At 42.5% G+C, this 12,574-nt stretch overlaps 1 protein-coding gene across 1 annotated transcript in view; it reads right to left on the reverse strand.

Moving 5' to 3' along the window:
* Window positions 1-12,574, reverse strand: part of DLGAP1 (DLG associated protein 1) — a gene marked incomplete at both ends in the record, with an annotated part of 142,705 nt that overhangs the window by 21,268 nt on the left and 108,863 nt on the right. Inside the window, 2 exons of the mRNA XM_081996834.1 lie at window positions 3,720-3,811; window positions 7,040-7,413. Of these exons, the coding sequence (XP_081852960.1) occupies window positions 3,720-3,811; window positions 7,040-7,413 (466 nt within the window). The remainder of the gene's footprint in view (window positions 1-3,719; window positions 3,812-7,039; window positions 7,414-12,574) is intronic.

Here is a 12,574-nt window from a genome sequence, read left to right on the forward strand (position 1 = left end):
CAGGGATGGGGCATCTACCACCTTCAGAATTTCTCAATACAGTGGGTTCCGCTGTGGAGAACACAGATAGCCAGAAAATGCTGCAGACAAAAGCCAAGAAAGTATCAGTCCCAACTCAGCTTAGCCAAAATACAGATTTGAAGATCCTGTCCTAAAGACTGGAGAGTTGAGACATTTGAGTTAGAGTGTAGGACTGGCCTTCTCTACAGGGAAAACCCTAAAATCCTGAGTATTTTTGTCAGGATAGTAAGTGACCAAGCCCAAAATTCTAAAGGCAAAAAATGAGAATAATATATCTTTATATAGTGATGAAAGTCAAAGATGAGGGGTTTTTCTTCCTTAAAGAGACAGAAGAGGGTTTTTTTGGTTGTTTTTCTTATGTTACCCCACCACCATTTCAAATCATTTCAGTTTATACCAGACCAAGTGGTATGGTGTGGTAAACCAAGAGATGGGGGCACCTTCCCTGTCCCCACAGAAGCCAGATAAAATGGAGGAGGACCATCTGTCTATGGTCTTAGTCTCCCATGGCAGTGATCTTACTTCAGAAACTACCTTGTTTCAGCATTCATAGATTCTTGTGATGGCAAACCAAGTACAAGTTCCAGCTGATGGTATGACTAGAGCAATAAGCAAGACAATTTTGGGAGTGAAGATGTAATGGGAAGAGATCTTGGGGCAGACAAAGTAAAATCCAAGAGAGAGTAAAAGTGATTACAGAGCTATGGGACTCAGAGCCCCTTGTTCAATAAGGATGTGTGCTAACTGGCCTGGCACAATACATGACTTCTTATTTTCTGGTTCAGTAGAACTGGTTGACTTCCAACAACTCAATTATCTTCTGTAAGTGAGGATTGGAAGTTGGTCCCTTGAGGTCAAGAAGTCACAGGTACAGAGAAAGGAGGAACAGAAATGGACAGAAATGGAAATGCCCTGAGATTGCACTGATTAGCTTCATTAGACACACATTTCAAAACTACCCTGGAAGGGGTGGGTCATGTGAGGAAAGGAGAGGAACATTTTGGTTGGGGTTTTGTTAGCATCATGGAGGAGATTGGGTGAGAGATAAGAAGGTAACAGCAGGAAGATCATGAGGTTGAAAGACATGCATACCAGTTTTTTTCTACAAGAAGGATTGGACAGAGGTACTCTATAAATGTGAGAAATTGTAGAGTTGCACTTAGGGAATGGGTACAAAAAAGATTATTGAGAGCAGGCAGCATAAAGAACTGAGGATAAGATGAATAGCGGTGATGGATCCAGTTGTAATATGGTCAGGTAGTGGTAGGCACATTTATCCTTTGAGCATTACAAGAGGAGGAGGAAGACTCAGAGTCATTTGTCTTGGCAGGAAGCCCAGGCTACAGAGAGTGAAGGGCTAATGAAAGGTCTGGGTCGAGATGGAAGATAGAAGAGATAGAGCTGTCCTCTGAAGAAGATGATCTGTTTTTGAGCTTAGATCAAGAAACAGAGACAAAATCTTTTGCTTACTTAGTCCAAGCACAGAAGCAGGAATATTTAAAAGGACGTGATGAGGTAAGACTCCTTCGTGTGAGAATGACAGTCATATGAGATGAAGGAAAGGCGGAGGAAAGAGCAGAAAGCAAAGGAAAGGAGTGAAACAAATTTTGTATGGTGGGCTTTTGGTGCATTAAGCAAAGAGTTTTCTTGTTTTATAACAGTGCACTTAATAGCTTAGACTGGCAGGGAAACATGATCAATTTACCGTATTTATCCTCTTTGCTGTGTCAGTCTTCTCTTATTTTATATTTATTTAATATTTCTGAAGCCTGGAAGATTTTTTAAAACATTCATTTGACAAAGATTCAACTCAAAAGGGCTTTTCTGAGGCTCTGCAGATGTTACAGTGCAGGGGCAGGGAAGAATGCACTGTATTTACAATTCTATTCCTGTAACAGATAATCAATACATTGTGCTCCACTGTCTTAAAAAAAAAAAAAGAATATGAGTGCCAAACAGTGATGATAAGCCCTTTGTGCCTTGAGTGCACTCATTTTCTAAGGATTAAGGGCTGTCTTTTATCAGCCAGTTCACTTCTGAGAATCCATGATAGATTGCTGCTTGCCGGTCTGCTCCAAACAGCAGCAACCTCAACTTTATCAGCAAGGAAACCCCCAAACACAGCTGTCAGTAGGTAATGCAGAAATATTGCTTTCTCAGGGCAGACTCTCACAGGCAAATCTTACCTTTTTCTCTGGAGCAATAAAAACTGCAATAGAAAGAGGACTTTGGAAGTAAGGTATTTACAAACAGCCACTTCTTTCTTTGTTTTTGGTTTTGTTTTTTTTTTTTGAGGGGAGGCGGAGCGTTGGGCTTTTGGGGTAGTTATTTCCTTTGTGCTCAGGCTGAAGGGAAACCGTCCTTCAGCATCTATTCTAATGTGCTCATTTATCTAGTGCTGGAGGAGTTGTGGGTAAATGGGGCTAAGGTCTAACACATAAAGAAATGTCTGCCAGCAAGAGATGTTTTAGCAGGTTAATGAGGAACTTGGTAACAGCCTAGCAGGGTCATTGCAAAATCACATTTCTTTTTGCTGAAATCACTTTAGCCTTTTAAAACCACAGGAAAATACTCTGCTACCTTACGGGGAGATTTTGTTGAGTTGAAAATGGTGTAGCTAACGTGTTATTTTTGAGTATTTTTAGCAGACGGAGGAAAAAAATGGTGTGAAAATGGTCATCTCCTCTACTTGCTACTGCAGTCGGCAGGCCAGAGGACCCTAATTTTGTCGGCTCAGATTTGCTGCACCCAGGTTTTCTCTGGAGAGGTTGCAAGGGCGACTCTTCCCTGATCGACAGCGACAGTGCCCTGAGGCTTCTCCGGCGGTACGGTACAGCGAGTTATCAACAAAATGGCTCCAGGATCCTGAAGTTACGCTGTGCCCAAGCGGCTTGGGAAGAACGAGCAAAGCCTTGGGTGGGTGCTTGCAGCTACAGCAGCGCTGGGCAGGCCTGCATGCTCGGAGGGGAGAGCGCGGCTTTTCTTCAGCCACTGGGTCCGGGATTTGGGCAGGGATTAAGATTTGCAGTTGTGGTCAAGCACTCAGAAACTGCGTGTCTGGAAAGTGCTATGCATAGTTATGCTGCCTTGCAACTGTACTGCAATTTGTCATCAAAAAGAAACGTTAAAGACAACAATTATTCTAGATTTTTGTTTCCTAATTCAGGATACACTGCGGACTGGAGAGAGAACTGAGTTTTACAGGCTCGCTTTTTAATCTCAAGAATTTTTTGCAAGGGAGCAGTTGTAATGCAGAGATGCCTGGGTGAGATACCTGAGCAAAGGCAATCAGTTTGGCTCTGCCACTGCACTGCTCCATGTGGCTGAAATTATTCTGCTGAAAAACAAGGTAAACTTCCCCATCAGCTCTATGCTGCCGCAGCCATCCCGAGACTAACACTCCAGCTGCATCACCTTCTGCTGTTTAGGTAGATTTTCTGGGGAAAAAGAACTTATTAAAAGTATATTGACCTTCAAAATGTGTGGCGCTTTTCTTCCAGTTCTCCCACTGGCCCTAAAAAATTCCCTCTAAGAAACAAGAGCTACAGCATTTGTAAGACTCAGCTTTTCAGTTGGGTGATCTAACAACTCATCCTGGAAGCAGGCTTATATAGTCATGCGTGCAGGAAATAGGGCTCTTAAAACTTAGTTGCAGCATAATTATTTACTTTAGAAAAACAGTATTAACTTTTACTCACCACTTCTCTTCCTCTACTTGAACTCCTATGGACTGGAACTTACTGGTTGCTTTATTTTCACCTGATTTGGCGGATTCTTCAGCACCATCAACCTTAAAAATAAAACACCAGCTAATTAAAACGTATTTTAGCAGACATATCGCCCAGCTTCTTACAATTTCTATGCATGATAACTACGAAGTGTCTGCACATATAGCTTGTACCATAAGTACCTTCATCTAGTCCGATAGCTTATCTGTGGTGTGCCCATTTCTGACGTTATTAGTGAATATTCATCATTCTTGTTAGTCTATAAAGCATTTCTGGTAAGACAACATTCAGCCTGCAAAACGCTGATGGAGTTTATCCAGTATTTTATGGAGGCTGGATGCTCACTTTTGCTAGAGCAAATCTCTGAACAGCTGTAACTTCACTTACTGTGCTCCACCGTGGTCTGTATGTGCATGTGTATGTGAACTCACGTCAAAATTATGTGTTTACTTTGTTTAAATGTTAGTGCCCCGAATCAGAGCACTGTACACATAAGATTTAAAGAAAGCAGATGCAGCTTTTGTTGCATTTTCTTTACTGCTTCATCATGCAATCCAGTGGTCGCGAGGAGTACAGGCAGGAACTTTATACCACCTCTCCATGTCTGTGAGATTTATACCAGTGGTATAAAGTTAAAATTTAACCACAGGCGTGTCTTTGAGCAAAATCACAAACTTCTGGGTACAATCAGTGTAGTTGTTAGTTACCAATGCTCTGTGTGTGACATTGTTAGTTATACAAGGAAAAAATTTCTGGCACACAGAATTTTTGGACTACAGTAGTTTTATGAAGTGATCTGTGGATCCACTCTGAGCCTGGGTGTAAAGAAACTCCAGCTGTAGTTAGCATCTGTTCCACCAGTAAATAAGCTTGTTGTTGAGAGCCAGTTGAACAGCCTATGCAGGAAAAGTGCTCAAGGAGGGATGGAAATTACAGGGCTATTCAGTGTGTTAAAGTACTTACCTGATACTGAGGCTTTTGGGGAGATAACTGCGCCTTAAATGCCGTAACTGACAAAAGAGGAGCAACCTTTTGATGGACAGGTTTTTCTTTGCTTTACTTTGCTTGTTTGCTAAACAGATTTACAGCAAAAGCATGCGGTGTCCTAAGAGTGACCGAGGGGTGCAGAGGACACACACGGGGGTTCACGACAAGTGCACATTAGGTTTATTTGTTAGAGGAGGAAGCAAACCCAGAATATGCCTCTGGCTAATGCAGCTTGCCCTGCTCTACAGAGATAGGTCAAACTATAATTAAGGTGTATACCTGGTATGAGTTCAGTCCAAGCCTAAACTAGGCTCTCTTTACAGTCAGTGGAGAGAGACTGACTCCATACTGCCAGTCAGAGGGCTGGCAGCATACCTATCTAATTTAGGGCAATTGTTTCTAAGAGAAGTCATTTCTGGCAGCAACAGCTATCTTATGGTATTTTCACTCCCACACTACCCCTTCAGCCGTACCAGCACAACTGCTTGTGCAGTGATGCTGCAAAATGGACCACACAGCAGACTAGCAAAGTAGTTTTCTTTTATTTGTGAAGCCTGTCTGACTCTAGAATTCTCATTGATGGGCACAACTGGGAGGGTGGCAGGGTGCATGGGCAGGAATCCTGTAAGGCTGTATCACTGCTGAAGGTTTCACTTCATGTAATCCCAGCTTTAGGCATCTCCATTGGTTTGCACACAAAAACTGCCCTGGCAGCCCCTCACATACCATCCTCAGGCAGCTTTCACATACGATTATGTTGGCCATCTGTAAATTTCAAAGTTTTAGAGGGACATTGTCAAAGGCTTGAACAGCATTTGGGGCTCTCTTTTCCTTGGATCTGAGGAAACTGATGCCCCTATAGCTCTCAAAAGCAGCATTTGTTTCCTGCAGCAATGCTACTTGAAGAAGAGACAGAAGGGAGATGGTGTGTCAAGAGTCATGATTCACATCACTGTTGTTCATTTTGGCTTTTGCAACGGTGGAAAGTACTTCTTTCTACCCATTATTTTGCAGGATGTTTGCCTGCTAAGGAGTCTTTGTTGCTTTGCTCAGTGAAATGAGTGACTACAACAACAAAATGGCACCTTAGGCTTGTCTGGGAATGGGAATAAGTAACAGAAGAGCTTTCCTCTATCCCTGTCCCAGCTGGATCTTGCTCCTGTGTTTAACACTGAATATCAGCCCTCCTTTCAGAATATACCCGAAACAAACGGCTGTGAAGCAGAAAAAGGCTACAACAAAGGCAGTGAACTGAACCCACAGGCAAGAGTAATTATTGCCCTTCCAAGAAGAAGTAAGAGAAAAGTCACAGCTTCTCCTGGAGCTGCCCCTGGGATGGCATACTTCTGCACAGCACCTCTCATCTCATCAGGCTGATGCAGAGATTTCACGGTAAATTCTTAGGCTTTGCTAATCAGATAAGCCTGTCCAGGCACATAGTGCTGTGCTTACAACCTCCATCTGCAAGAAAACCCCCCCATGTCTTCTTGTGAAGGCTGATAAACTGCAGATTGCTATTCTATTTGCTTGGGATTCATCTCCCATCAAAACCTGTGTTGATTCTCAACTGATTGTAAGTTCAAGTACTTTGTTGCAAAAGCTAATCCTGCAAGCAGATAGGTGGAGTCCTGGGCACATTCTTTTTTTTTTTTTTTGGGGGGGGGTGTGTATGGGAAAGATTAATTAAGAACACAGATTATATTGGTCTAGTTTATTTGCTCTTCTCCTTTCTGTAAATAGGAACAGACTTTGGCAGGGTTAGTTTTCTTCTTTCATTCCACTAGAGGTAACAAAATGTGATTTTCTTTAACAAGGGTAAATCAGAAGGAACTTACCCTCTGCTGTTGAGGCTGAGATAGGAACAATTCTGCCTCATTCAAGCGGCTACCAGTCATTATGAAATGCATGAATAAACACTGACAATTCAGTGAGGCTGGATGAAAATATTTTTTGGGTGATAGTGTAATGTAAATCATTGTTTTACACATTCCCTTTCAATGATTTAATTCATGCCTTTCTGACCCCCACTGTGTTATGATTCATAGATTAGTGCTCATGTGTGTAATTTAACAGAGCTGAATAACAAGCAGCAAGGAGACAAACAAATCCTTGCATCTGATGTTTTTATGATAAATTAGGAAAACATCATTAATACCATGCAGAATGATTATGCTGCTGCAATTTCTACATAGGTACCTGTCGGGAAAAGAAGAAAAACACACAAAACACTGCATAATGAGCAATAAAACAGATGTAGAAATTGAAAACAATGGCAGGCATATAACCCATGTCCTGTACTGTACCTGTATTCCAATAGATAAGCATCTGTTTTTCTTGAAGTGGTCCTTCTTTCTATCTTCTACTGCAACGGTGGCAATGGTTGTGGTGGTGGTGACGGTGGCAGTATTGTTCCCTACATGTTGACTTGCAGGGCCATGGATCTGCGCATTGGCAGCTTCAATAGCAGCTGTTAGCGCCTTCATACTGTCTAAGCTCTCTGTGGAGTTGCTAAGTCCAGACTGACTGATGATATCTCCCCTCTGTCCATGTCCATCCATATATGCATCTTGGGCAGACTCTGTGCTGCTCTGGGCTGTGATGGAAATGAAGGGTTTGGTGGTAGTTCTTGGTGGGACTGGAGGGGGTGTCTTCTTATAGGTGGTGATGCAGGATGACACTGGAAAAAACGTATGAGAGTTCTTGATTTATTGACGCTGCAGGGAAAATGGATGCAAATATTATCTCAAAGCATCAGTGAGCATGGACAGAGCAGATGTAAGGAGGACACTGTTAGCCAAAGAGCCCCCAAAAGCTCCAATGTAAGAAGTGCCATGGAAATACCTCGCTTATCAGTGTCCTCTTGCTACTAACGCGAGTGGCAGAATTGCCAGTAGAGGGAAGGAAATTACCTATTTGCCATGTTTCTCCTTAGTCTTTTTAGGGTTTTCTCCAGTATATTTTCTACTAACAGTTCTATGACCCATGGGAACAAATCCTTCCATCAAAACTTTTGTTCTGTTCATGGCTACCAAACAAGATTCACAAGGATGATGAGTCTCCAACCACTTACCCTAGTTAAACTGTACTTCATGCAGTTTTATTGCCGTTGTTTTCTGTCTCTCTGCCCTGTCCTACTGTATTTACCAAGATTATGTAGAATTTGAAACTACATTTTTCTGATCAGAGAAAGATCCCCAAACCATCCTAGGTCAAAGTCTGTTAACACTCACCATGCTTGGACTTGTGTATTTCTTGCTATAAAGTATCTCACTTATTGCACAGATTTCTCAAATACTTCAAAATGCTTTGTAAGCTGCTGAGGACATACTTAAAACAACATTTTGCTATGCCTAAATTTCTCATCATAAATATAACATATCAGTTCTGGGAAAAAATGCTTGATTTTAGACACAGGGAGTTAGTGTAATGAAGTCAATGGCTAAAGCCTGTCAGCTGGTGGGACTCTTGAAGGAAAGCATAAGTATAAATGTTTGCAACACCAGAGGTTTTAATAGAAGTTTATGAGGACTCCTCTTTTCATATTTTGAAGGCCATGCTCTCTTTGTAAGTGCTGCTATATGGATTTAGAAGCTTAGCTTGAGGTTCTCGGGTTAAAAACTATTGGCCTGTGTATACAGAATTACATGTAGAAAGAACTACATGGAGACAAAAACATCTTCCTTTAAGGGATAGTTGGCAGCTCTGCATTACTGAAGTCCTGGAATGCTTTCAACTGAGGAAAGTAAGTCCATTAAGAACAAAAAACAATCATGATATGCTCTATTTTTTAAGAAAATAAATGCAGGCATGAACCTGTGCAAAGTTCAGACACAAACATGTTAACATAAATTCTTATTAACAGTAATCATATGGCAAGAAATGATTCATGAGATCATTTTAATTGGCAGACGTCTATGCCACCCACATGAAAGGTAACTCTACTACAGCTGTTCTGCTCTCTGTTTGCGCTGTACGTGCTTGTTGAGCCAGAAGCCATTATGGTATTAATTTGACTAGCTCAGATCCATATGCCTCATATCTCCTGATAGCTGTAGGAATAGTTATAGCGTAAAAGGTGTTTCCAGGGCATGAAATCACACGAGTTTTTTTTGAGGACTCTAGTATAAGTTTCTGGTAACATGTCTGAACCCATGTTAAACACGTTGAATGCTAACGGAAAAAGAGTGTTTCACTAAGGTAGTGAGGGTTTTGAAACTATGATTCACTTCTGAAGAATTAAACAGAAACCACAACATCTTTGAGAGAAGAGATGGCTAAAAATGAACTTGTCAAATTTTAACTCTGGGGAAGTGAATAGTTGATAGGGGTTCAAGGTGTTTTTTAAAGTTCTGATGACAAAACCAGTATCTGGAATGAACAGAAAGGATGAAAATTTTACAAAGGGGGTTGTGAATTTTGTGCTATTCTTCATGGGTTTTGATGCTGCCAAAAAGCATTTGTTGCGACTCTGCATGTTCAGGTAAATCGGCTGCTGTTGCTGCAGCACAAACATTTCCTCAGGGACTTACAGAGAGCTGTGGGGTCTGCTGCGTGGGTGATGATATCCCAGAAATGACCCGGGTTATTAATGGTCTGCAGAATGTTCTCTGAGTGGTGGAAATGCAAACTGAAATTCACCCCTGAAGAATTCAACGCACATACACGTGCGTATATCCAGGTAACGCTTTGGAAAGCTGGTGCCCAACTTGTCTAATAGAGTGCAATGCTACTTTGCAGTTCAGTGAAATATAAACTCCACCATTTAAAATATGCTAGGCAAGGTCACCGTGGGACTCCTGAGGAGATGCCAGCACCTTCAGGACATCCCAGCGTGGCATGTAAGTATCATTTTTCCTACATAGCAGGTAGGGAAATGGTAATGAAACAAACATGAAAAGTGCTTTTAAGTAGGAGAGAGAGCTTTGAAAATAAAAAGTAAGCCTTAACAAGACTGGTCCTCACATCAATGGTCATCCCCTGCTAGAATGAGAGTCAATAGCAACTGTTTATCAACAGCTACCGGGCACTCTGGACACAGCAGTACAAATACAGAAACGCCTGATTAAGATGTCTTTCATTCTGTTGGTAAATGTACTCAATGAGGAGTCTAATCCACACTGCAATGAAAGATGTTTGCCCTCAGCTAATTAAATCTGAAGTTATTCTTAAGAAGGGGAGAGAATTGACAAGTCATACGGTGAAATTGTAAAGAGAAACGGCAAACGTTCTTTTAGCAAGTCAAAACAAATCCTCAGTTTCCTGGAGTCACGCAGCACATACTGTACAGCTCCGGAGAAGCGGAGTGTGCAAGTCATAAAAGAACCCCAGGCACTTCATTACTGGAAATGATGTAAGCTCCCGCCGCTCCTCTGCAGAAACGACAACAAAACAACGCTCCGGCCGCCGCCGCCGTCGGAGGCAGCTGCGCTCTAGATGTTGCAGCCGGCTGAGCCCTCCAAACGGCTGACGCGCAGCAGCGAAAGGGATTCGGCGCGTCAGTTTTTCTCCGGGCGCTTTCAAGAACCTGGCAACTTGCGACAGGGCAACCTGAAGGACCTGCCGGCTTTTCAAGTGGCTACGGTATTTTAAACGCTAAACTGCTTGGAAAACAAAATGAGTGCTCCCCAAGAAAAGCGAGTAAACCCTGGCACTCTCCTTGTGCAGCCGAGAGAGCCTGAGCGTTCAGCTGGCGCGGGAGGAGCACGGCGCGGTGCTGTCTGTCCCCGCAGGCGAAGGGGATGCTCTTCCAACCAGCTCTCCCCCCGCAGGGAGGGACTGTCCTGTAGGAGGGCTCTGAGGGAGAAGATTACAGGGTCACGGGACGCGTGAAAAAGTCGGGAGAAATCCTCACTTCACACACAGGGAATTTTCAAGGGGTTTTGCACATGAAAGCTAGTTTAATTCACATCAGGAAGTGAATTTAAAGGGCTGTGTAAATTCCCTGATAAATACATTCTTGGACAGGGATCAAGGAGCGAAATTATGTATGGAAACTGATCCGACTGGAGAGTCAAGTCAAAGTAGTCTCATTTTTCATTAAAATTGTCAGACATGGAGTTAATCAGAAATATCTTTTTCTGAATAGCAAATTGTGTATGAACCCTCAGTTTGTCACAATATGGACTAACTTTTCATGTTATTTTCCAGAGCACGCATGCTGCTGGAGCAGGTATACATTCCTCTCCTGGGGCATATGCAAGGTTTAATCCAGAAACTAGTTAAGTCATGTGCAAGAATCCTCAGACTCCCAAAGCACCTTGAATCAGGCCCACTGTTTCCAGCTGTATCAATCTACCAAGTAATGATCTCCTTTTTCTTTTGATCTTTATCCTATTTCTGGGGCCTGCCTTCGGGTTACAGTTTAATCCCAAATACCTAGTGAAAAAGCACTTTCTCCAGATTAAAAAAAAAAAAAAAAGGCATGGTGTTTGTCCTTCTAGCCAGTATTTCCAAACAACTAGCTCATGGGACAGGAATTTGGAACAGGGAGTGTCAACCACCCAGTTCAGAAGGAAGTCTAATGATAAAAAAAATAATCCCAGATTGCATAATAATAAAGGCTTGAATTTGAATGTTTCATTGTAAGAGCACTTCAGTTGTTTAAACATGCTCACTAGGGAGATGAGCCCTCGGGAACAAACATCAGCACGCAAACACAGATTTTTAGCTCCGTGAACGGGTGCTCAGGAGAACCCCAAGGCAGATTAATATTTGTGAAGAGATCAAATTCATGCAGTGCTTTGAACAGTTCGAGTGATGAGATATGTAAGCAATATCTTTCTAATCTGGCAGTCTCGTATAAGCTTGGTTAACAAATACAAGAATAAACGAAAGTGCAAATTTAAAGTTAATTAAAATAATCATGGTTCTCTTGAGAAAAAGGACTAATTCCACAGTTTGAGTGGATCAGCAAAGGACACAACTTGTGCACAACTGAGTATTAAGGCACAAGGCAGGAGTTCTTCCACTCCGCACATGCAAACCTCAGTCTTCTGATTTACTCTCTGTTAGAGAGGTGTGTTTCCAGCAGTGCTCTGGCACCTCTCACAACTGCAACACAAACCAGGCAGGTCACAACTGCAGCCCCCGAGCTCCCCACACAGAGGTGCAGCGCTTGGTTTGGCTTGTTAGACTCAGAGCTGCTCCTCTCTTTACCGTGCACTTATACCCTTGCTTTGTGAGAGGTTTGGGGGGGACAATGCTTGGAAATGGAGTTTCAGACCCCGTATCGCTATTTTTACGTGCAAAAAATTGGTATGAAAATGAAGCATGAGTTTTCTTCATGAAAAACTATTTTTAGACAGCAGATGGCTTCTGAGGCGGGAGGGATTCAGAGATTTACTGTTAAAAACAAACTGAAATAAAGGTTTTCATAAGAAGTTCTAAGCTGCCCAAGGGAATGATACCAGAGTGAGTTATGGATGTCATTACCCCAAACGAGAAGTACCGAACTCTCTGTACCATGCCGTCTTCCTGCTCCTGCCAAGGCCACGCTCTTTCCGTACACCCCCTCCTCCCTGCCCGAAGCCAGATACCTTATCGGACAACAGCTACACTGGGTTCGGAAACAGGCATAACTGGTAACTAAAATCCTGTGGAAATCTGTACAAAGTATCTTTACTGCACACAATACCAGCACAGTGTTAAGATTCAATATCCCAAGCGCTCTGAGGTCTAAAAGCCGGTACTGGTGATCTTTTCGTTTAAGTCTGGACATCTTTGTTTGCAAGTAGGGTGCCTTCAGCTTCCCAGCTGGATTCAATAAGTGACCTCCCGACACCTAGGAGAGGGGCGAGACTAAATACAGCTTGTCCTGCACCTCAGACAGATCAAGTTAG

This window comes from Phaethon aethereus (assembly GCF_964289735.1).
Source record: "Phaethon aethereus genome assembly, chromosome: 2".
Lineage (NCBI taxonomy): Eukaryota > Metazoa > Chordata > Aves > Phaethontiformes > Phaethontidae > Phaethon > Phaethon aethereus.